Raw genomic sequence first — 26898 nt, forward strand, 5'->3', positions numbered from 1 at the left:
GCAAATTTTATCAAACTGTTTCCTCCCTCATTGCAAACACAAAGCTTGAGTATAACTGCAATAAGCATTTTATATTTATATCCCAATACCGTACGAAGGACGGGTACTCTGCTAGTGATTATATAATTCCAAATGAATAGCATTTAATTTGTTAAGTTTTTAGGGATTGCCAGTTTTAACCAACCTTTTGAGTTCTCCGAACTAGGTCTAGTCCCATTAGGGTCGGTTAAGAGGGGTTTACTGTATTACCCTAAAAAAAACCCAAAAAAACATGTCCCCATATTTTGATTATGCTTGTTAGCAAACCCGTATGAATAATGTAGGGTAGGGTTATATGTTTGTACACAATTTTAACAAAATCAGATGATTTTTACCTAAGTTATTGTGCTAATGGACATTTAAATAAATATACTAGCTTGCCCACGAGGGTATTACCTTAAATATCATACAACATTCAGTTGGTTGAATGTGTCAGTTTGCTGATATTGTTTATTTATATTTTAATAATGTTTACAGTTAAACAGTTGTGTAGTTGTAAATTTTCTATTGTGGGCACATTCACCATTGTCGCAAAAGGAAATACGGGTTGCCTTTTAATGTGTGGGTTCTATAAAAGTGCAGATTTGGAACTCAGTTTAGAAGGCACTCCCACCCCAATACACCACTGCAGTTGGAGAGATGTAGCTTAAGGATGTATGAGGTTGTATACAATTACTGTATAGCTATTAATTTTTTTTATCGAACCAAGCTAAGCTTAATTTGGTTGATTTTACAAATTAATGGACCTTATCTCAAAATACCATCTGGAAAAACATCAACTTATCTGGATCTGTTTGTTTTAGTTTGGTTGTTCAATCTTTTAAACTGCAAAGGGTGATATAAGTTATTGGGCGTTAATGGTAATGTTAATGTAACCCAAGGGCGGTCCTAGACATACATTTTGGGGGGGGGGTCACCGGGGGGCCTGGGGGGTAAAAAAAATTTGGAAATAATATTAGTTTAATGTGTTCAAGCTTCCCAGTTTATTTAAAGGTCAAAGAAATGTCTAAAAATAAACTTGTATTATGTCATGTTTTTGCATTATTGAGACTTGTGGTTTTAATATCAAAGGAATACCACAACATTACAACACATTCAAGCATTATTGATTTACGAAAACACCCTTTCAACTGGCGCCGATGTGCATGCTTAACAGAAAATGTCCAAAATTAGACCAAGATTTTGAAAAAGAGAACTTATTTTATCTAAGAAGTGTTAAGAACTTGCACCAAACACGACTGCATTATACCTGCCCAGTCAGTAACAGTTAACTTACACAAAGTACACTACCCAACTAACGTTGCGTCGGTGTCCCGTCACTGCTACCGCCTGAAGAATTGGTTCTCAGTGTTCTCATTTTTCTCTACGCCAGTGCCAGTGGCATTTTACAAGGGGTCAACGTGAGGATAAAGTTTTTGTGCAACGTTTTTGTGGTTGTGCCGGGAATTAAATCCGTCCCTTCCGCATCTAAGTCTGAGACACTACCACTTTGTTGTTGTTTTGTGGCTAGCAACATGCCAATTGGGTTGTGTTACTCTTAAAATATATGATATCAGGTGCTCTAATTTAAAGTTTTGAAAATTTGCTACGGTAATCATTGGGGAAATTACATTACTGTAATTACAAATTCCTAATGCTGATAAATTAATATTCAACTACCTTTTAAACTTTGACCATTGATACAACTTATTTTCTTTATCCAATACCCAATTCAAGTTTTCAATCATCTGGGTTAAAATCAATTATGACATTAATGCCAAAAAATTAAATAAGAAGAAGAATGCAGCCGAACGTCGAACGTCAGCATCGGACACTGCCGTTGCCATATATGGCTGAAAGCGTAAGTTGTCTGCCGATCTTCCCTACTTTTCATAACGTACAAAAACATAGTCAGACTTGAACGATCCCAAGTTTTAGGTTAGACTTTGTAATTAGTCCTTTCGTTCGCTACAAGTGTAAAGACTACAATGAATTTCAATTTGGTAAAACGATTTGCAATAAAAATTATTAATGTTTCCCTGGTATAATAGTTTATGTATATAAAAAATATTTTGGGACCGTCCTTGATGTAACCAAACATTCACTCAAATTTGTCTTTATATAGTATTCAGCAAAATTAACAAAATAAAACTCAACATAAGTGTGGATCCCAACAGATGTATTTTCTGTTTCAAATGATAGCAAGCTGCTGGAATGGTGGTTTTACTGCAAGGGTTTATAAAACGTTTATTATTCATTATTTTTTCTTTATTTTACATTCACACACACTTTTGTTATTATACAACAATATGCTTAGGTAAAAACTAAGAAACCGATGTTTCGGGTCAAGTAGGTTCATGGAGTCTTGTTTATGCATTAAATTTAACATATCTTTGGTTAAACATTCATTAAATATAGATAAAAAGTGTGGCCTTGATAAAACTGAATATTACTTACAAAATATGATTTGAAACAATTATTATCACTATATTTTAAATGTCAGTCAGATTTCAAAACATTAAACCGATTGACAATAATACTTTTTTTGTAAATAAATAAGGATATTTTAGTATTATAGGCCTAATAGTTAGAAACTAATTAATATAATAATAAAAAAATGTTTTTTTTCAACTTTTGAGTTACAATTAACTCTTAAGAAAAGATTAAAAAACTAAACTTAATCATTGTTTTTTTTAAATTTCTTAAGACAAAATGTTAAGACACATTATATGTTACTTATTATTTCCTAGATAAATTCACAGAATTAAACAATTTTACTTATAGATAGTAAATAAAAATACATCTAATAACACTGGAAACATATATTTACACTTACATTTATTAATACTGGTTTAACAATATGGTAAAAAAGATGGTAAGTGGTGATCGATTATCAATTAGACACTCCAATCATCATCATCAGATCCAATAGGTGAATGAATAGACTAGATAATGGTAATTCGTCTATTGGATCTGATGATGATTAGAGTGGCATGCCTTAGCATCACAGGAGCCACGAAAGGCACTCCAACTGCAGCCCTGGAAGTTGTGCTAAACCTGCCACCTCACACATCATTGTGAAACGGGAGGCAAGGATGGTAACCTACAGAATGTTTTGCAATGGCAACTGGAAGTATAATGCCTCCAGTGAACATACAAGAATTGTGGACAAGGTGCAGATGGACACCTTGGAAATGCTACCAGACAGGATGGTGAAGATCACAGATCTAGAAAAGCCATAAAATGTCAACATTGTTGACAGGGCTGCCTGGGATAAAGGTGAACCTGAATACATGAAAAGGGGGATCACTTGGTATACGGATGGCTCGAAAAAGCCAACAGGCATTGGGGTGGGAATATATGGAGTCAGACCCAAGGCACAGTTTTGAGTAAGCCTGGGGAAACTGGCCACTGTATTCCAGGCAGAAGTTGTTGCCCTGTCCGAGTGTGCAAGAGTGTGTTTGAAGCGTGGTCTGACAAGCCTCACCACATACATGAACTTGGACAGCAAAGCAAAATGGCATTTGACAGTTTTGACTTTACCTCTAAGGCAGTACGGGACTGTCATCAGGCCATGAAAGCCCTGGGAGAGAACAACAAGGTTATCCTTAGTTGGGTTCCAGGACACAAAGGTATTGCTGGCAATGAGGGTGGTGACAAGTGGGCAAACAAAGGAGCTGAAAGCCCGCTCATGGGTCCGGAGCCGACGTGTGGTATTGCTTACAACACAGCACAGAGAGCTGTTTGCCAGTGGATGGGCATAGAACATTGAAGGAACTGGGAAAGAACAGAAGGCAACGTACAGTCAAAGAGAATGCTGCAGACACCTACCAGTGTGATAGCGCCAGATGCCCTTGGGCTGAATAGGAAGACCCTGCGGAAGGTGGTTGGCTTTATTAGCAGCCATTGGGTATTTTACAGACATCTACACAAGATGGAAATTCGAGTTGAAAGCCTCTTATAAAGGAAATGTGGAGAGGAGGAGGAGCCTTCCAGGTGATATTTATGTGCTCAGCCTGCAAGGTCTGCGTATGAGATCCCTTGGCCTATCGACTGGAGATCAAAGGGAAGAACAAGTTACCATAGTCAAAAAGATCTCATGGTTCACCAAGGACCTGGGATTTGATGGAGAATGAGGACCTGTGAATGAGTGTGCACAATAAGCTGTTCCTAAATACTTACTGTCGTATTAAAATCAGTATAGGTGTAAATATGACGTCGCTTACAAGAAGAAGAGGCGTAAGTACATAGGATTTTTTACGCCCATTCGTCTTGCATGTATCATTATGTTTCAAGTGTTATTAGACGTATTTTTATTTACATTCCGTAAAATTAATAACATGTAATATACTGAAGAAGTTAATTAATTTACAAAATGGAAACTGATTACTAGGGGTGTGTGAATAAAGAAGTCAAGCTTTAAGCAAGTATCTTGACTGTCAACATAGATTAAGAATTCAAGTAAACATGATTAGCTTCTATAGTTAACATGTAATAAGGGGGAGCGAGCTGGTGTAGTGGTTAGAGCGCGGGACTTCAGTCCCTGAGGTCCCAGGTTTGATCCCCGCCAAGTCACCAATGGATTTTATCTAAGTGATAATGCCGCAATTGCCAGTTATAGTTAACTAAGCGCTAATGTTTAACAGAACCCTTTGAGGTCTAATGGCAAGCTTAGCACGCCCCTAGAGATTAAGATTTATTTCAATTTAATAACACACAGTATCTAGTTAAAATGCCTATCTTTGCATGATTAGCATAAACTAATTATGTCCTGGGTCCTTCGTGTTTTTTTATTTTCAATTAATTCAACCTCAAGAGATTAATTATACAAAAAGTTCTATTGCCTGCTATTATTACAGTAGGGAGCCAGTTGGTTGTGTGTTAAAGTTTCGGACTTTGGTCTACGAGGTCCTGGGTTCAAATGCCTCAAATAACCAATGGATTTTATCCAAGTGATCATACCGTGACCCTTCGTGTGAATGCCTGGGGAGAATTGAATACTCATTAGAAAAAATTAATTATTAGGTTATTTTGAGTATTAGTTGTTGAAGTGAACTATATCAACTATATGATATCAAGTTTTAATAATGCTTGGGAAGAATTATATATTTACAAGGAAAAATGGAAAAGTAGAACTAAGCTGATTAATGAACAAGTTAATTTTGACTCAAGTTGTATTTATAGAAACTTCTTGACTGGATCTTCCGGTAGCCAATAATATATTTAAGTAGGGACGCTATCGAGGTTCTTGTCATTCGCCTATTGGGTCCAATTGAAATCGATTTCTACTACCATTGACTATTGGATACAGTTGTATTGATAGTCAAAGCTACTAACATAATTTATATGTATTTACCATCTTGTGTGTCAACATTATGAGTGTAAATATATTTTACAATAATGTTTTTAGACATATTTTTAGGTTCTTTCAGTAAATTTAATAAACATGTACGATGCTGATGAAGAAGTTATTTAATCAAACTCCCTAAGCAATTTACGCTAAGTAATTTTCACACATTTAACGTCCATACACAATCCTCCATACTCCTTTTATCAAGTAACACTGGATTGTAATAGTCAAGGGTTGACCCTTTTCCCACTATACACAGTTATTTCTTAACAGGAGCATTGATCTTTCCTCCTTCCTATCATTATCAACAAACTACTATGACAAGAATAATCTTTGCATAAGAGTTGGATCCAGTTAGGATAGTTATGTAAGCAAAGAACACGGAACTGGTTTCACATTGAAATAGCTTGCTAAATGGTTTTGACTTTAGCCTGCAGACAATCCTCGTACATTGATTCATAAAAAATCTCAAAGTTTTATCAAATCGTTTACATGACCCAACAAATCTTTACTCCCACACCCCTGTTAATTACAATATGAATACTAAGATTTGATTAATTGGTAAACCAAACATAAATAAACAAACAGAAATCCATAATTAAAATGCTAAAAAACGATTATACTATAACAAACTCACATATATAATTTTATACTCAATTAACTATACTTCAAAAAAATACTTAGCAAAACTAACACCTCTAACATACAGATCTAAAACAAAAGTGTTGTTATCTTGCACTACCGTACGCATAAAGAAACAAATGCTAAAAAGCATGTTTAATTACCTATTAAGGAATCTGATTCATTAAATTAAAACATTATCAATAACATTTTTGATAATGCACAATACACGATAAAAGGACCACTTCACCTGTAGCTATATGAGTCAGTACAGAAGCTAAAATCAATGATGAATAAACATTTCAATATTAATAACTTTATCTGGGGTCAAAACTACATACAGTTTAATGAACTGATTTTACCTCAAATAAAGTATAATCATTAGCAATTTTCAATGCTTGCGATAAAACTGAAAATATGAACTCTTTAGGACAAAATAGCTTTGTGTCCCGTCCTTCATATAGTGATATCAATATTATTCAGTCATTGTCATAATCATACTAATCTTTATTTATTTTTAAGCAGGTAAAAATTAATCATTATAACTTTTCCTCAAGGTAAATTAGTGTAAAGGTAACATTAAAATACCTAGTACATTTCAAGGATACACCTCATTCATTTGTATCACATTTTACTCAGTTTAACATTTTATCCTAAGAAACTAAATTAGTAAAAAAATGCAGTAATTTTAATTAAAGAAATGCCAGAGTACACTTAGTAAAGGAATGTTGATCACAATCTAAATCCAGAAGTAACAGCAATACCATAATATTGTCTTATTTGGAATGTAGTAGTACTAAACAACAATGAATGATAAATAGTTTTCCCTATCCTAAAACAAAAATGATGCAAGTTAATGTAGGAAATATAGCAGTCTTGGATGTGGATGCAGTTCTTGCAAGCAATTTGTTATCCTTGCTTGATATAAATGATGAACTAAACACATTGCACATTGTTGCAGTAAATAGCTTGATCAGTCCGTAAAAAAAAAAAAAAAAAAAACTACTTAGCAATCAGAACCAAAATGATTAACAACTATGTCTATGTTTAACAATTAGTTTTAAAGACCCTGCATCTTTTAAGCTACAAGTTCCTTAAGCTCTACTTATTATGAAAATATGGTTCAAGCCATTTTTAAATGTACTGATTTTCAAATGTATGAAGTACGGTTCATAAATTGTACAACTGTTATCATGATGTAGATAATTTTTAACTGAATCGTCCGCTAATTCATTACAAATATTGACTATACACAGTCAATGTTACAAATTAAAATTATTTAACAACAAATCTAATTAATTAACTATTTTTTTATTGTAACAATTAACAAATAATTGTGCTCTTTCTAGAATGAAAAGAATATTGGAGGAAATTTTGTCCTGTAATGATTACAAAGTCAAAAATAATTGCAGGAAAGAAAGAATAAAAAAGTTGAAAGTATAAATTTTTTTAAAACTTAAATAAGGTACCTATTTTAAGACAGCTGACTCAACCACCATCACAAATCTTGTATTTATACTCGTTGGATCTCAAACAGCTTTACATCTGTGTCGTACCAAATAGGAGGATCAACATTTCTGAAACATACACAGGTAAATGAAATTTTGGTTATTTAAGTGCCTGAATAAATATAAAAAATAGTGCGATATTAGGAGAGAATATATTCTGATAAGAGCTTGTTTGTTTCAAACTCACTAAATCAATAATATTGCATTAGAACACACAAAAGTATTAAGCCAAAACCATCTGATATTACTTATTAGTTATAACTTATCTATATATTAATTTGAAACTGTTTTTCTTTGTCACAGCTATTTTGAGAGAACGGCTGGGCGTAGAAACTCGGTAGAGGTGTCTAAAGAAAGGTCTTGGTCTGTAGATGAGCCATCAAAAGAGAAACATGGTTAATTCCCTTGGGGCTCTGCCTCCGTGGCCTTTAAATTCCCATCCCATGTTATTCTTATGGAGGAAAACGGGGTTTTTGTCACAGCTAATTTTAGAGAACGGGTGGGCGTAGAAACTTGGTAGGGGTCTCTAAAGAAAGGTCTTGGTCTGTAGATGATCCATCAAAAGAGGAAAGAGGTAAACTCCCTTGGGGCTCTGCCCCAGAAGCCTTTAAAGTTGCCTCTTCAGATTTGTTTACATTACGACCATATGCATAATTCTACACTACTTTTTAATGCAACAGCTGTTAATATTTAAATTGTGATTTATTGAATTTGTCAAAATGAAGTAACAGTATTTGCAATGAATTTTTCTGATTTTAAAATTGATTTTCTTCTGCATCGTGTCATGTTTTGCAATATAATGTTCAATTACCAAATGAGTGGAAAATCCTAATATCACAGTAACTTTTAAAATTATTTCTTATGGAGTTAACTTATAGGTATCTATTGTATGGGTTGGTTTCTGCCTTATTTTACCACTTCTTGGATATTGTGCGTAGGTGATATTCTTTGGCATATTACATCTGTAGACGAAACTTGGGTTGGTGTAATTATTACAATGGAAAATGGCGATAAATCCTAACTAATTAGATATAGGCTAAAAACAAAACTGAATTAACAATATGCAAAATTTCTTGAGCAATCATTGAAATAACCGATTTGCAAACAATGGAAACATAGAAAAAGTCATAGAACACAACCAAGTAAAATAAATAGAAATATTGTTTTTTTACACTAAAAACACTAAAAAACAAGATCAGCTTTTTGAAAAAAAAAAGGTATTTACAAAAGATTTTGATTTTATCTAACTGTTGTGTAGATCGTGAGTATTTCCGTAATCTTTGAGTCGCATGCTTCGCAATTGCTCGAATTCGAGCAACAGGTACACTAGTTATAGTGATATTGAATGTAAATATAGCTAGAACAAATTAAAATAGTGCAGGTCACTCACTTTTTTACTGACTCATCACTTTTATTCTAACAAAACTTTTTATCACAGAATTATATATATATTTTTTTTAATGTCTCTTGCGCTTGTGTCATTGGTATTTATTAAGTTTTTTTTTTAAGGGAACACTCTAAAGCCTGGTCATGTAGATACAGAACCAATATGGTAGTGAATGAGTTGGCTTGGTACTTGTGTATCAAGATTGGGTGAGGGACAGCCAACATTGTGACTGTCCAATGTTGGTAAGCATAGATAATTGACACCACACATGTAAGTACAGAGCCATGTGGTAGTGAATGAGTTGGCTTGGTACTTGTGTATCAAGATAGGGTGAGGGACAGCCAACATTGTGACTTAAGATAATTGACACCACACATGTAAGTACAGACAGAGCCATGTGTAGTGAATGAGTTGGCTTGGTACTTGCGTATCAAGATTGGGTGAAGGACAGCCAACATTGTGACTTACCTAAGATATGTTAATCTTGATTTGTTGGCTACTCATAATATAAATAAATTTATACACAATTTACAAAAATGTGTAGGTATATTTCGAGTTTACGTCTAAACCAATCGTCAGCCTCTGTTAACAACATAAGTAAATAAACGATGAATTACCTAAGATAGATGACACCCCACATGTAGGTACGGAACCATGTGGTAGTGCCAGAGTTGGCTTGGTACTTGCGTATCAAGATTGGGTGAGGGACAGGCAACAGTCCGACTAGAGTTCCATGCTGCAGAAACTTGAGGATTTCACTCTCATCTGTCAGTCCCCTGGAAGAAAATAGCAACAATATATTATACCGGTACAGTAAAAGCATAGTAAAGAAATCAAATATTTGTACTGCTATGATTCTTACGGTATTAAACAATAATAATACTTGAAGACAATATTGAAGTTGTTCCTTTAAACAATATTGAATAAGGTACATTGTAATGATTGACCAAACAATATAGTGAAATAGAGAGTTTAAATTACAGTAGAACCCTTCATACCCGACCATGACCGGCTATATTTGGAACGGCCAAAAGGTCGGATATTGGGAGGAGCATAACCTGCATTCTCTGCAACTTCGGTTATCATCCCCTGCAACCACAGCAACACCCGTGACCGTAACTTGCATTCCCCGCGACATCGGTTATCGTCTCCTGCGACCGCGGCTACATCTGTGAGCGTAACTTGCAGCTACTCCCGTGACTTCGGTAATCGTCCCCTGCATCCGCGGCAACTCCTCTGAGTGTAGCTTGCAGTCTCCCCAACATCGGTAATCGTCTCTTGTGACTGTGGCAACTCCCATGAGCGTAGCTTGCAGTCTCCGCGACTTCGGTTATCATGTCTCCTGACACCGGGAACACCCGTGAGCACAGCTTGCAGTCTCCGCAACACTGGTAATTGTCACCCGCGACCGCGGCAACTCCCGTGAGCGTAACTTGCAGTCTCTGCAATGATTGGGCTCGGTGTAATCAGGGCCGGATCTACAAAATATGGGCCCCCCTGCAAAAGTCCTCCAAGGGCCCCTACAGCTGCGTACGGGGCTCCGGGGGGTTGGGGGGGTGTGAAGCACCCCCCAAGAGAAAAAGGGGGGTCCGGGGGTCCCCCCCTGAAAAATTTCACATTTTTATAGCCGTTTGGTGACTTTCTAAAGCAATTTTTAACGCCTAAAACTGTGTCCAATAATAGTCCAAAAACTCCCATTTCACCTGTTGTTTGTCACGATCAAGTAGACATAAGTAGAGTAGAGTAAAGTATATTTTTAAATAGTTTTTACTAAATTTATTTAATAGATCAGATTTATTATCCTAATAGAACTAGGCCTATATTAAAATATGAATAGATATTGCAAAACATAACAACTAATCCTCTATTGTGGTTTCTATTTCATAATTTAACTTGCACTATTTAAACCTAGTTTTAATTTTTAGTTTTGATCTAATTTCTAGAAAATCCTTTTCTGCTCTTGCATGACTTTTGAGATTGGGTTATAAACTAAATCAGGTTTTGGCGGGCCTAGCTAGCAGTTTTAACTCAACTCTCTATTCAAAACTTACAACCTCACCACTAGCATACTTCGTAGACATGTTTTTCACCTAATTCATTGTTCATTAATTCGCACTTAACTACACTTATAACGAAAAGAAACAGAGGTACAGGTACAACTGTGTATATTAATTAATTATTTAATTTAACAACTATAGAATACCGGCGGCACGGCACGATAAACATAACCTCACAAAACTACAGTAGTATTCACTATTTTGACTGATCTCTAAATAATTGCGTTGACAGATTGAGAGGGGACTATGAAACTGCCCCAATATTTTAGGTAAGATTTAAATGCTGAAACTGCCCCGCTCATTACAGAGCATCAAGAAGGGTCGCCTCGCCATACCAGAAATACTGAAATTGCCCCGAGCGCCCGGCCAGGTAGCCGCTACGGGTCTGGGGGAAAGGGAATTGTTGTTGTCCCTGCGTTCTGTCAGTGACTGCAGTCTTATAATAACTACCACAAAATATCAGGAATTACTAGCTTATTTCAGGTTAGGTATTGGTACAGAAACAAAAAGAGGGAATTATTGTTGTTCCTGCGTTCTGTCAGTGACTGCAGTCACAGAAAACGTACTACTAGTAGTACGTTTTCTGTGCTGCAGTCTTCTAATAATTACCACCAATATCAGGAATTTCTAGCTGTTTTAAGGTTAGGTTAGGTTAGCTTAAGTTGGGTTAGGTTAGGTTAGGTTAGGTTAGGTTAGGTTGGGTTAGGTTAGGTTGGGTTAGGTATTGGTACAGAAACAATTGTGGCTTGGCAGGAAAAGCAGTCGACGGCAGCTTTAGAAGACTGCAGTCACTGATAGGGCACAGAGACAAAAATAATTCCCTTTTATCCCCAATCCTGTAGCTACTACCTGACCGGGTGCTCGGGGCAATTTCAGCATTTCTAGTCTTGCGAGGCGACCCTTGCTAATCCTTTTTAATGAGCGGGGCAGTTTCATCGTTTCAAAAGTACCCTAAACGTCGGGGCAGTTTCACTACGCCCGATTGAGATCGCTCGCTGCACCCAGCGCCTGTCGTGGCAATAGTTTAAACTACTGTTTGGACGGAGTCCCAAACGCCTTCGAATTAGGTCATTAGATAACGCTACAAAGATTAGTACAAGTAAGTCCCTCCTTTACCACGACAGACTTATGACTTATTGTTCAGCTCAACTGTGAGAGTGAGTGCTAGTGCTAGTTGACACTTCGTCGTCCACGTCGCTCGGTCCGATCGGACTGTAGTGGATCTGTGAAGCTCACCATATGCAGCTGACGTGCTGACTGGACTGAGCTGACTGAGTATGGACTGACTGAAAGTGGCGAGATTGAACTGTCTAGCTAGGGCGAGGTCCCGAGTTGTCGACGAGTAAAATCACAAGTCTAAATTTACTTAATAATTCTAACTTTAGCTTTGATGTTGACAATATTTATTTGTCTGTCAAAACTAAATTTGCCGTCCTATTCAATTATGTTTATATGCATTAAAATAATTTTAATTTTTACGAGCTCTTAGGGCCCCCTAAGGGCTTGGGCCCCCCCGCATTGCGGGGTTTCGCGGTTCCTAGATCCGGCCCTGGGTGTAATCGCCCCAGACAGTAAACAAGTAGACGGTCGGACACTAGGTGGATATCCTGAGGAGTTGGTTATTCCAAGTTCGGATATGAGGGATTCTACTGTCATACTCTTAGTTAATAAATCCATCAAATTATAATCAAGGATTATATTAATGCAAGTTTTTTTAGTATGGGGTATCGGATTAGAAATCACAGCATGTTGGCCAAGCCATCAAGGTAGTCAAAGGCAGTTGCTGGAGATGATACAACTGATAGTAATTGAGCGGAGCGAGCGAAGCTCTTATCCCCACTCTGTGTTATATTGCACTCCTGCTTTTGTTTTTCAAATACTCCTCCTGAATGGCTGAACCAATCTACACAAAATTTAGCACTGCCATAGTAACCAACTATAGGAAGGTGAAAATCTGAAATAGTGGTAATTGGACAACAGGGTTTATCTCTATGTGAGTATAACTTTTAGAAAGTAAACATGGGCCTTATGGGTTTATTGGTTGCCATGATATAATTTGCAAGATAACAACAAAAGATAAACAAAAGCTTTGTAACATAAGTTTCTCAACCCAACAAATTAAACTAAAACAGCACATTACAAATACAGAACAAAAAGGAAGAACAATCAGATTAATACCATTGAGCATAGGTACTTCAAATTGAAAACCAATTAGGCTAATTCACCTTTGACTTTAGATACATTAAATAGGCATGCCCTTTATGCCAACCATAATACACCATTGACTTTGAATACTCAAATATAAATTTAATTTATGAGATCGAGATGAACTATTGACTTTGGATACTGCAAAAAGACATCATATTCACAAGAACCAAATGCAGCATTGACTTTAGATACTGCAAGGAGACATCCATCTACGTAAAACAGGTATAGCATTGACTTTGGAAAAGTATTGGGTTAATATGCTTGACCCACCCAACATCGCAAGCAGAAAACTGCATTGTACACGTAGTAGGTAATAGATAATTGGATGGTAATAGGTAATAGATACCTTTCAAGATACATACATCAGTTACACAACTATCTACTGATTTGTGTCATGAGAATTAGCTACTTCAAAAAAACCTAATTAACATATGGTATTAGTTACCATCTCTATAAATAAAATTAGAGTTTTGTCTGTACATTGCTCAGGATTATATATTTTTAGGTTATTTTTACGTTTTATACATTAAAGAAGCAGTAACGAGTCTCATCTCTATTTCTGTCTGTAACACTCAAGATGTCATTTTACGCTATCTTCTCCAGAAAAACGAGAGTACCTATCAAGATTCAAGTAATTTTAATGTATTCACTGGATTGGCGAGAGTGTCTTTAGCCATTAAAATATGGCTTCACTACTTTGTAAATAAAATTACGGACGTTCAAATATGCAGTTTTGAGCGATTTTTTTCAAGTTTTCGTCCAATTTTTATCACAAAATCATCTATGAAATAACGAACAGCTATACTGATCAAGATTATTTTTTTCTAGCTGTCACTGATATGTTTACAAATGTTGTTTACAAATACCACAACCATTTCCGATCACGTTTTGAAAGCAAATTCCAACCAAGTAAGATTAAAAACGTTTTTCATACATCACGGATTTAATTAATCGCAAGTGCAATACAGTAATATAGTGTAACCGTAAATGAAATTAAATAACTATGCATCATCCAGGTCAGGAACCAGACATTCTTTGTGTATAAAATTGTTCTTGAGTACAACTTGTTCTTGAGAATAATCAGAAAGAAGACCTTGAATCAGTGTTGTATAGGGCTGGGAAACTTAAATTTATTAATGATCGTCGCCAATAGCTTACAAACAAGGTTTCCACTCATTAACTTCTATGGCGGTTGTATAAAGTGTTAGGTAAAAAATCACAACTGCAGTGGGTGATTGTAACAGAGGTTTACGGATGATGCCTAACTCGCTTTTCCAATCTGTCACTTTCTGATCCTACTCACCGTATGATCCAATCGCTGGACAATACAGCCAATAGTCCCATAGCCCATCTCTTAAGTACGTACGCCTACCCAATTATTCATAACAACCTTTTCGACGACGATCCTTGATACCGGTACTTTTCCCTAGAATATCTATTTAAAAAATAAAATTACAAACATCCAAAAACCCAGCGTTGTGTGATTTTTGTCACATTTCCTTCTAATGATATACCAATCATTGTTTAGGGAATACGTAATCTGTCAATAAACAAAACGTTAAGTTGTTTGTATAAGGTTGGTTTTTTTTTGTTTTTTTTACTGACACGGATAAGTTTACATTAAAAGTTGTTTACAAATAAAGCAATTAACAGGGAAATAACTTTGATTGCCGATAACATTTTACGAGAAAATCCAAAACCAAGAGATCAATAACCTCGGGACTTGATTAACGCATTTAATTGGTCGGATATACTATAATTCTTAATGAGTGGAGGGGGAAGACCCAAAGTCAATAGTGCAGAGTTAAATGTGCTCTCTGGTTTTTAAAGTTTTTTTACAAGAAATAATAGTTTGTTTACTTACAATTGTGTACAGCTGTGTGAGTTTTATTTCAGTGCGTGATTTATAAAAATAATATTTCTGAAACCGGTTTTATTCTCTGAGTAAGATGAGAAAAACATAAAAGTTTTACTGTGAAATCACTAGTTTATGCAGGTAAAGAGATAGGCTGGGTTTCTTATCAGATCAGATAAGAGGGTTGCACTGCTTGAGTCCTTATCTACATCGGGATGGGTCGACTTTATCTCTGAGCTTCAATCCATTGGACATGGGCACCTATTATCTGCCAGTTTGTTTACTTCCTTGTTTACATGTTGTTTGAAACCGGAATCACAATACTGAAGAAACAATAATTTTTAACAAATATTGCCATTACAAAGTTAGCACTAGTGGTGAATTGAGTAGCCACTTATTTTTATTTTAAAGCTGCTAACAGCATTGGATATGTAATATAGTTTTGTCAGTTTTGAATGGACGCCTTTAGGAAATAAAGTCTGTTTATTATTTTATTGTTTACACTCTGAATTTGTAAAAAGATAATTTTGTTTTGGATTTTTATTTGTTCATACATTGGAACTGAATATGAACTCTGATGTGGATAAAACAATTCCCTCTGGATGGAAGAGAGCGGAGGTTGTTAGGAAAAAAGGTCTCAGTGCTGGGAAAATTGATGTTTACATCACATCACCGAGGGGTAAGGTTTTTCGTTCGAAAAAAGAGTTATCCAAGTACTTAGAAGACCACAAACTTAATTTGAAAATTGAAGATTTTAATTTTAGTTCCATTAAAATAAAATCCAAAAATGATTCCATTTTGAATGAAAGTAGCATTGCTAGTTCTCAAGCCTCCATACTAGACAAAAGTTCTGATACAAATATATTGTTGAATTTGGATAGAGATGGGCCCAATGGAGCAAGTACCACTCCTTCTAGTAATTTAAGCATGCTTAGTATTAGCGAATCATGCGATGAAGAAAATAATATTACAATTAGTGACCCCCATCTAATGATGCATAGGGATAGTGGAATGGAGATTACAGCAGTCTTGTTGGATGAGGCCTCATGTACAACTCATAATGTATCTTCTGAGAATCTAAGCAATGACAGTTGTACTAAAAACATAAAGAACTCAAAAATAGAATTAAATGAAAACATTTCCCTATCACTTTTGGAATCTAAATGGGTAACTGACGATGCGGTTCAAGTTTATTTTAACATATTAAATTCAACCCTAGGCAGTGAAAAACCAAAAATACACTTTATGAGCCCAGTTATAACACTTGCGATCAAGGTTTTACAAGATTACATGGACATCTTACAACCTATTAAGCTTGAGGACAAGAGTTTAGTATTTATTCCTGTCAATGACTCGTCATCTGTCCAAGGAGTGGGAGGTTCTGGCTCACACTGGAGTCTTTTACTCTGGGATAAGGGAAATAACCATTTTTTTCATATGGACTCAAAAGGTGACTATAACCTCAGTCATGCTCAAACAGTTGCACAAAAAATGCATGCCTCTTTAAAGTCAACTGCTTTATTTCAATTTGAGAGAGTGAAAACCCCGCCGCAATCCAACAATCATGGTTGTGGAATCCATATGCTTTTGGCAGCTGACACGGTACTTGCTAGTGTAATGCAAGGTATAACACCTTCATTGGAATCATTGGAAAATATGCTACAGCCTTTTCCTGAGTCTATAATATTAACAAGAAGAGCCCAACTGGCTTTATGGTTTCACAAAGGTCAATATATGAGCGTGTCCAAAGAAACTCTAAGAAAAATGATTTACCCTCCAAATACAAATCACAAAGGTGACAACATTTGTGAAACGGGGTCTGTAGAATGGTCAACTGTTAAATCAGCCAAATTTAAATACAATGGTTCTATCAGTCCTCCAAAAACAAACAACATACCAGTTATATCAACAGAAAACATTTATAATGTATTGCTAGACATCCAGTCCAACCAAAAATCTGATGATCATGAAGTGTCCCACCAACCAAACCTAATTAACTCCAATGCTAAAGCTACCTCACTCATTGCTAACAAAACAAAAGTTACGTTTTGTGAAAAAGCCGTACAGGTATCACCTCAAACAAATCTCACTGTCAGGAAAGTAAACTCCAGTACAAAACCAACAAGACAAAAATCTTTGAAGATATCAAAACATCATATGAAACTCTCCATAGTCAGTGACAGCCAAGGTAGAGGGGTGTCTCAAGTAATTCATTATATGAGTAACAGCGATATATTAACAACCGGACTTGTAATGCCAAATACCGAACTATTGCATGTGGTGGATGTAGCATTAAAGCAAAGAAGTGATGTCATAGCTATACTCGCAGGAACTAACAATACCCTTAACAACACAACAAAGGATATTTATAAAAACATAGAGAAAAAGTTGCAAGAATTTGACAAAGATAAACAAGTTTTACTTTGCACTATTCCGCAAAGACATGATGCTCCTAACAACAGTACAATTCATTTAGAAATCCAAAGGATTAATAATTACTTAAGTGAACTGGTTGCACGATTTAAAAATGTCCATCTGATCGATACTCAGGTACTGAGAAGGTCATTCTACACTTCTCACGGCCTACACTTAAATAATAAAGGGAAAAAAGAACTAGCCAGACTTATTATGAATCACATCAGAACTTCCAGTCAACCTCAGCATAGAAAGTCATCTGCAACTAATCTCCAAAGTAACCTGTTACAATTACAATCAATAAAACCTAGAGTACAGCTATTGGAAGCTGACATGAACACTGTGATCGAATTGTACTCAGGTGACAGCAAAAACGCTTTTGCTCATTGTATCTCCGCCGATTTTGATAGTGACAAACAGATGAGTCAAGGTGTCGCTACAGTCTTTAAAGAAAAGTTTGGAAAGCCAAGTCACTCAGATTACTGCGATTCAAACCTGACCTGTCAAAAATCCAAACAGGGAGCCATAATCTACAGCTTAGTAACAAAGCAAAAATACTACCAAAATTCGAAAAACTACCATAAATACAATGCTACGTACGATGCAGTTTTTGATCAGCTTGCCAAAGACTTTAAACGGAAAGAGCTAAAAAATCTGATATGCTCCCCTTTAGGATGTACACGGGACCGCATCTCACCACACCACTTCATCAACAATCTGTTGAAATTCAAACAGGAAACAGGGGCATCAATTACAATTGTTACCTACAATGAAAATGCTTCGGAGAAATTATATAATAAGTTATCGTATAGAGACTTTGTGAAACACCTTAGGAAACTCATAGTGTTACTTCAATCAGCACGACAAAATGAAGATTCTGGAGGCAAAACAGGCATGCCTAGTGGCAACGGACGTCCCCTTTTGGCTGATAATGGACATTTACAGTCAATGGAAGAATATCCTCCTCTGCCGTCCTGTAACAACAATCCAAGTTCTGCGGTTGATAATTCACACACGATGACAACCAAGCAAGATGTAACTGTAGCTGTGACTTCACCCTGCAAATCCAACACCCTCTCCTCTCAACCTACAAAGGCAGCCGGTACTTCATCATCAACAGCCCCTCAACAACCTTCTGTGTCACTGTGTACCGAAAGTGTCAATGAAAGTGAAACCAGTGCTAGTGTTTTAGAAAATGTAAATTCTCATTTTTTAGGAGATACTCTAATAGGGGATCCTCCACTGCATTAGGCCCTGTCACAAATAATCCCAGATGTAGCTCCAATAAATTTAATTCAAATTTAATTCATGTAAATGTACAATCTTTAAGGAATAAGTTAAGTGAATTGGCTTTAGTATTGGAGGAATCCCATTGCAATATTGCATTATTGAATGAACATTGGCTTCTTAGAGATGAAATTAGGCTGTACATTCCCCAAGGTTATACTCTCACAGATTCCTTTTGCAGAGAGGATGATCCCCATGGAGGCTCTTCAATAATTTTAAGTACAAATATCTCATATGATAGGATAGATATTTCACACCTTGTTCACACTGGCTCATTAGAAGCATCATGCACTTACATTAAGGATTTCAATTTAACTTTGATATCTCTGTACAGAACCCCCGATTCTGATTGTAATTTATTTTTTAATCAATTAGAGAGCCTTTTAACATTTGTTTTACAAAAAAAACCATCTTGTAAATTAATTTTAGGGGCAGATTTTAATGTTGATTTTTTAAAGAATGATAATCCCACAAAAATGCTTGTCAATGTCTTAAAATCGTTCAATTTATATTATATCTTTAAATACCCAACCAAAGGGAACAAATGTATTGACAATATTGCAACTAACATTGAGCCAAACTTATTTCAGTGTAAAGTTTTGAAAGAACAAATATCTGATCACCCTATTTTACATTTTGCATTTTCAAGTAGTTTATATGTGCCTGATATAGTCAAAGAAGTTTCTTTTAGATTGTTAACAAAAGAAAGGATTAATATGTTTTTGTATAGTTTAAGTGTCATCAATTGGGAGCCGGTTTTTCAGATTGCTGATGTTAATGTTGCTTTTAAATGTTTCATTGACTGTATTCAGAAGTGTTACAATTATCACTGTCCTAGACTATCTAAGAGAGTAAGAAAGGACTACAAAGTTAGTACAAAAAATAACCTGTGGTTTGATGAGTCACTTAAGAAAATGAAGGATACTCTGTTACTCCTCAAGGATTTGACTAAAATACCAGCTTATCAAAACAATGACATCCTAAAAAAATGTCTATCATCTTACAAAAACAAATATAAAACTAGAATTAAAACCGCTAAGATAGAATATAATGAGGAATTTATTAATAGTTCACAAAACAAATGTAAGGCTGCATGGAAAGTTGTTAAGTCAGAAAGTGGTTTATTTTTTAAAAGTGAAAAGTCGGATCCACCAATTACAGCTGACGAATTTAATGACTATTACATTGATGTAGGAAAACAAATTTTAGACAAGTTCTCTAATGGAGGGGGAAGTGGGTTACATTTTTACGACTTTTTAGATAAGGAAAATGTTTCTAATACCAATTTTTCCTGGAATCCGGTAACATCAATTGAAATTTTAAAAGTTATAAGATCACTTAGTTCCTCTAACTCTGAAGATTTTTATGGCTTTTCTAACAAAATTGTCAAATGTATAGCTCCATACATTCTAGAACCCTTAACTTATTTAGTTAATATTGCCTTATTAAATTCCACATTTCCAAGTTGTCTGAAAATATGCAAAACAGTGCCAATTTTCAAGAAAGGAGATATATCTTCTGTTTCCAATTATCGTCCCATTTCAATGGTTCCAGTTTTTTCAAAAATAATTGAAAATTGTGTTAAAATACAGCTTTTTGATTTTTTAACAAATAATAAAATTCTGAATAGCAATCAATTTGGCTTTCGACCCGGGTACTCCACAACTTTAGCTGTTGAATCCATAGTGTCAGATATTCTGGATACATTTGAATCTGGCAACTATCTGAGTCTGGCCCTTGTGGATCTCAGCAGGGCCTTTGACTCAGTTCTGCACACCATACTTTTGCAGAAATTGGATTTTTATGGTATAAAAAACCAGGAACTAAATTTTTTTAAAACCTACCTTTGTGGCAGACAACAATATGTAGCTTCCGGCAAACAAACATCAGCTTTTAAAGAGGTTCTTGCTGGGGTGCCGCAGGGGTCAGTACTTGGGCCAGTATTGTTTATTTTATATATTAATGATTTGCCAAATGCTATGCCTTGTAAAACAGTTCTATATGCAGACGACACATCGTTTATTTGGCCTTCTGACAATCTTAACACAGCAATCCATGGAATTGATAACATGATCGATATTGGTAATAATTGGTTTAAGAGTAATTTTCTTGAAATTAATAGTGATAAGACAGAGAAAATATGTTTTACACTACGTAGAAACCAAATTGAAAATCCAGATTTTGTTAAATTGCTAGGTATTTTCTTAGATAAAAAATTAACTTGGGAAGAACATACCAACAATGTAATATCTAAGTTGTCACGAGTTTGTTTTTTATTGCGAAAACTAAAAAACTGTGTATCAAATCACATACTTCTTTCTGTTTACCATAGTTTATTTCATACACACTTATTATATGGAAATATTCTCTGGGGAAATAGCTGTGGGGCCAGCAGGGTGTTTACTTGGCAAAGAAAAGCCCTGAGGATCATGTTTGATATACCAAATAAAGTCAACTGCAAACCTTTCTTTATAAATAATAATATAATGACACTTTCAAGTATTTATATTTTTAATAATTTAGTCTTTGTTAAACAAAACATTACAAATTTTACTAAATGCCACTCAATACATAACCACTCAACTAGACAATCAAACAACCTGTACATCCCACCAGTTAGACTTTCAAAATTCACAAAAAGCCATAAATATTTACAATTACAACTTTTCAATAAACTTCCCATTCCATTTAGAGAAATTGATAACATAAACCTTTTCAAATCAACATTATCAAGATGGCTAATTAGCAAAGCCTTTTTTTCTATAGACGATTTTTTAAACACAAATAATTACTCTGAACTCTTAACACTATTGGCCACCAGGAGGCAGCCTGCATGACCAAAAATATTTTTATAAATTTCCTGAATATTTACAAATTGTTTAGTTTTGAAGCATTATTTACTTAAGTTTTGTATAAATTTGTGTAAAGCATTCAATCTTAGAATTTTAAATTTAAATATTTAGGCCTGTATGTACAGTTTATGCAACAAAATGTTCAATGTTTCATAGGATGATGTATAGATTTAAGCATGATGTCACATTTGTGTCCTAACTTCTGACGTTGTCTATTGTAATTTTATGTTGCTGAATGACAATAAAGATTATTATTATTATTATTATTAATTGCAAACGTTGGTTTATGGTACTGGTCACGGGCGTTGCCGCAATAGGGGACATGGGGGACGCGTCCCCCCCAATATTTGAAAAGTCAGTTTTGTCCCATCCCGAATTCAGCTGTAGACATGCTAGGGCAAAGGCGAGCGCCAAGTGCGCGAGCGAGGACGGGAAAACAGCTGATTTCCTTATGTCCCATACTCATAGTTATACAGTTGTGAAACTGTCTGCTAGCCACTGACTTTACATAGGCATCAATCAGCAATCAACCATTACCATTGACTATATAAACACTAGTGTTAAAGTTAATATAGGCATTGCTATTACTGAATTCGATACTATAGGCTACATATTGTGACAGATCTATGAAATGAAGAAAAACGTAAGGTTAAAAAACGTGTCTACTTGCTTGCATGGCATATTGAAATGGAAGGTTTTATGACAATTGGGCACAGTTCTAAGGCTTTTAGGAGATATGGCTTCGTAGTCTACAGTAGGCCTATGTTTTAAAATTCATGAATGCAAGTTGGTCATAGTTTGATTTTTAAAATGTCTACTTGCTCATGACAAAGACAAATAACAAGTGAAACGGGAGGTTTTTGGACAGTTGGACATAGACATTAATAATGGCTTTAGAAAGTCAGTAAACAGCTTTTGTGAGGATACGGCCGTAGCCTACAATATGTTTTGAGATTTATGAATGCAATCGTCATAGTTAGTTTTAAAAATGTCTACTTATTCATGACAAATAAATGGGGAAATGTGAGGTTTTGCACACAGTTCTAGACGTTAAAACTGGCTGTAGAAAGTCACCCAACGGCTTTTAGGAGAATATGGCCGTAGTCTACAGTGTGTTTTGAAATTCATTAATGCGATCGTCATAGTTTAATTTTTAAGATTTCTATTTGCTCATGACAAACAACAGGTGAAATGGGAGTTTATGGACAGTTGGGCACGGTTTTAGGTGTTAAAAATGGCTTTAGAAAGTCACCAAACGGCTTTGAAAATTACAAGTTTTCCCGGGGGAGGACCCCCGGACCCCCTGTGGGGAGCACCCCCAAGCCCCCCGGAGGACCCCCATTTGTCACCCCCAAAGTGTTGATGTTGACAACGCCAATGGTACTGGTTCTTTTCCTTAGAACCGTTGATAGCAGCAAGAATAGTTTTTACGTACCAACACATCACTGTTATTTACAAATTAGTTGTCGTTGGTGTTGCACCTTATTTATTACAGCCGTACTCAATTTAATTGATGTCTTAACTGTATAAGTTTTGCCTTTTCTGTCTGGATTCCAAAATGTTAGTTTATGCTAATAAAATGATAACGCATTTTAGTAAAACATTTGTTCAGCAAACCACCATGAATTTTTTACGCTTTACATTGTTTATGTATCAATAGTTCGTGGCCTCGACAGCATTTCGGGTCATCTTCGGTCTAAGCAAATATAAATTGTTATGATAAAATTTGATGACATTAACAAAGATTTCAAATACTAATTTTATATGTACTTTGTTACGCTTAAAGCGTAGCAAATTCCCTAATTAAGTTCTGTATTTTTGTGTGTATGTCTGTTGGTAACGCATTAATGTCCTTATTTCTCAGTGTTTCACGGAAAGGACAAGAGCACCTTTGATAATGAAAATGTCAACCCGATTAAAGTGTTAAATGGTAAGGTTGAGGTAGTACTTTAAATACTTTTAACCATTGTGGAAAGTAACTTTCAATTATTGGCCTACCTTAGGGCTATGCCTCATAGATCTATAAAGCATTTTTTAGTTTAATCATTGGATTTAACATATGGACCAACACGATCCGGGTGACATTTCATTGCGAAGCATTTGTTTTTGCTTGAAACTGTCAGATAGCCTACTGTATTTGTGAAGGTTTATACATAATAGTTTTGCCAGCATATCTGAAAATATACAAACCAACTGCTGTTCTTAATGTAAGAAGGTTTCAACTGACTACTATTTGATCCCCGTGCGTAGAACGGGAACACAGCTAGTCTGTAATAAACCTAACCGAGTAACCTTTGTCAAGTTTTAGAAATACAATAAAAAAACTATGATTGTTTAGAATAGAATAGAATAGATTAGAAATCTTTATTTGCTATTGACATTGTACATGTATTAGCAACAGTCAAGAATATAACTAGTCAAAGGTCATAAAACATAAAGCTTACAAGCTAAAATACAATTTTCTTCTCCTCAAAAAACTCTGAAAGGGAATACAAATAAAATTGGGAAGGAAATAAAAATCCCGTCCATCCCTAATTTCAAGTGTTATTAGATGTATTTCTAGCTTTTCCTACCATTCCATGGAAATAATCGCATTGCCACACCTGTAAACAGTATGCAAAACAGCTCATTTACGCTCTAGAGTGGGAATGGATCATTCCCGCTCGGTATTCAGCTGATTTCACTGTTGGCGTTTCTCCATTACCCACAGCCAGGTACGTTAACAGGTTCAGGTACGTTAACAACCGGTAAGCATATAGCATGACCTAAAAAAGCAAACCCAAACATAGCCTAAATGACATTATATATACAACTAGAAGTTGATCTTTGTGTTATGATAAGTTAATCATGGTGGTAGGAAAAATCCTGGGTATATTACAAGCACAGTCATTGCCGCTCTTGAAATGTAAGGCTACACTAATCTAAAGCTTTGTGCAGCCATCTACAGTTCTCGAGCGCCAATGATGTACTTTGCCCTCTTAATACACAAATATAAATTCTGTGCTGTTAAACCTATTCATCACAAAATCTGTATTATTAAATTGGAAATTAACTGTATGGTGGAGCCAGGGTGACTAGGTACTGACTTGTCAATGCAGATCTTCTCCACCTGAGGTACCAGGACCTGCAGTAGTCTCATGATGGTTTGCAGAGGCAGTTTGGACTTCCATGAAGCGACCCACTCTGAGGTAGGAACCCATTGTCCCCCTGCACTGCTGGGCTGTAACACACACAAGTTCAATCAGGATGATTGTTAAAGTCAGAAAAGAGATGCTACTCTTACAAGTTGTGCGTTCAGCCCGGGGTGCCCAGCAGAGCATTGTGACCACCGCAATTTTTGAAGGGATTTTATTTACCATTTAACATTTATAAAGTATTTTTGTTAAATTCATACACTATATCAATCAATAGACATGATTTAGCCCCTGAGCTAAATTCATGACTATAATATAATAATAAAATTACCTCCTGTTATTCCTGTTTTTTTAATAAACAAAACTTTAGAGCTGTGACGAGGTAATTGTATTATTTATATTATAGTCACTATATTAACACTTGCAACACAGTTTTGGGTATTTTATCATTTACATTTGTTCGTCACAACAACCTGATATCTTTGCAATGGTAAGAGAGAGAGATGCTCTTAATTTTGCCTTGATCCCTGGATATGATGATGATGCCTTTTTGACCACTGACACTGTTAAGGTCCTCAGGTGAGTCAGGGGAATGTTAAGATATTGCTGCAATATCGTGGGAGATGCTCTCAGTTTTACCGTGATTGCAGAAGATGTTAAAAATTTTGCCGCAATGGCAGTGGTGATCTCAATACAACCGCGATCATGACAACATTATGATGCAGGCAGATTTGAAGACCACAGTCACAGGGAGGACGCATAGAGAGAAATTGTTCCATTTTCTTCAGTCCCATAGTGGCTAGCTGGTCTTGCATTTGCCAGTTCGTGGATATTTTATTATATCTGGTTTGGATGAGCAAAACCTCTCAAACTCCATTTAATGGGCATGACCATTACTCAAATATAGCGCCTACTAATATTTTATCACCTCTCGTGACTTAAAACATTTTGTATTTACAGTTAACTGTGATTTTCTTTCTTTTTTATAGGTTATGGAGAAAGGAGCCAGGTTGCTAAGTTAGGGTGGGTGGGAGGGTTGGGGGGAGAATGGCACAGTAATAAGTAGGGAGATGGGCACCTATGCCTCCAGATTGGCAGAAATCAGTAAGTAATTGTAACAAAGTACCATTCTCTGTAAAAGACACAATTCAACTAAACCTTCATTTTTATTCCAAGTCTGCCTACAGGTTTAACATGGGAATAGGATATCTACTGAAATGCATAGTCAGATAATATCATCCCACTAAGCCATAAATTGCACTCATAAAACTCAAAATTGAAACAAATAAAAGCTAATCAGGTAATTGTAAAGAGTGTTTAGTGGAGAATTTCAGTTTTTAAGTTTTTTTTTATGAATTTCATTGAAGGGAAATTTAAAGTAGGATTTAAAGAGCAAGAAGTGAGAGGAAAGAGAGTGTAAGTGGTTCATACAAATTGACTTGGGCCTAATTTCATAAAAAAAAAAAAAAATACTCCTGTACAAACAATGTGTGCTTTGTGATTTCCAATGTTAAATCTCAACTGCATCATTGCACTGTATCTATAAACATGTTCTCTTATCTAACAAGTATTTTGAACAGAGCCCAACAAATGATACAGATAAGGTTTTGACTTTCATGGATAAAAAGTCAAAATTGTAGTTCAAAGCATAGAAACTCCAACCCGGTAAATCTCTAATAAATTAAAAAATAATCTTACCAAAGAGGGGGATCGATGCACTGTGGGAGCTTTGCTCTTCACAGGGCTCTGAGGAGCTGATTTGAGTGGTTTGCTGGTGTTTTGTGTTGTGTTGGTACTACTGGCGTCAGTGTCAGCTCTTCCGTTGACCGCGGTGGCAGCACTGACACTGTCAAGATCCTCAGGTGAGTCAGGGTCTCCCATCACATGACCAGATTCCTGACCTGTCATCTTCTCTATACCAGGAGTATCAGGAAGTGTGGCCTGAAAAATCCAGCCACACAACGCTTGGTTATGGTAACACTTACTCTTTACCTAACTACTTAAACTAAATGGTAACACTTTACCCTTAAAATATCTTGTTCTACGGTTAATCCAACAAGATAAAGAAAATTGAAAGTGGACATTCCCTCATTGATACAAAAGTTTAAACATTCAACTAAAAAAAAAGTGTTCAGGGTTCAAATTATTTTTGAAAAATTATAAGGTGGTTCACATGTTGGGGTTTAGCCTAAACTCAAGTCCAACT

At 35.7% G+C, this 26898-nt stretch overlaps 1 protein-coding gene across 2 annotated transcripts in view; it reads right to left on the reverse strand.

Annotated features, from left to right (window-relative positions):
- Positions 1-2756: 2756 nt before the first annotated feature.
- Positions 2757-26898, reverse strand: part of LOC129005449 (protein HID1) — an 84923-nt gene continuing 60781 nt past the window's right edge. For both annotated transcript variants that reach the window (XM_054434346.1, XM_054434340.1), the window contains exons 13-16: positions 26391-26633; positions 24645-24778; positions 9502-9660; positions 2757-7566 (exon numbers count right to left, since the gene is read on the reverse strand). In XM_054434346.1, the coding sequence (XP_054290321.1) occupies positions 7503-7566; positions 9502-9660; positions 24645-24778; positions 26391-26633 (600 nt within the window). In that variant the 3' untranslated portion in view covers positions 2757-7502. The remainder of the gene's footprint in view (positions 7567-9501; positions 9661-24644; positions 24779-26390; positions 26634-26898) is intronic.

Source organism: Macrosteles quadrilineatus, unplaced genomic scaffold (assembly GCF_028750875.1).
Source record: "Macrosteles quadrilineatus isolate MER2022 unplaced genomic scaffold, UCM_ALF_1.0 Scaffold_1__1_contigs__length_201487025, whole genome shotgun sequence".
In the NCBI taxonomy this organism is placed as follows: domain Eukaryota; kingdom Metazoa; phylum Arthropoda; class Insecta; order Hemiptera; family Cicadellidae; genus Macrosteles; species Macrosteles quadrilineatus.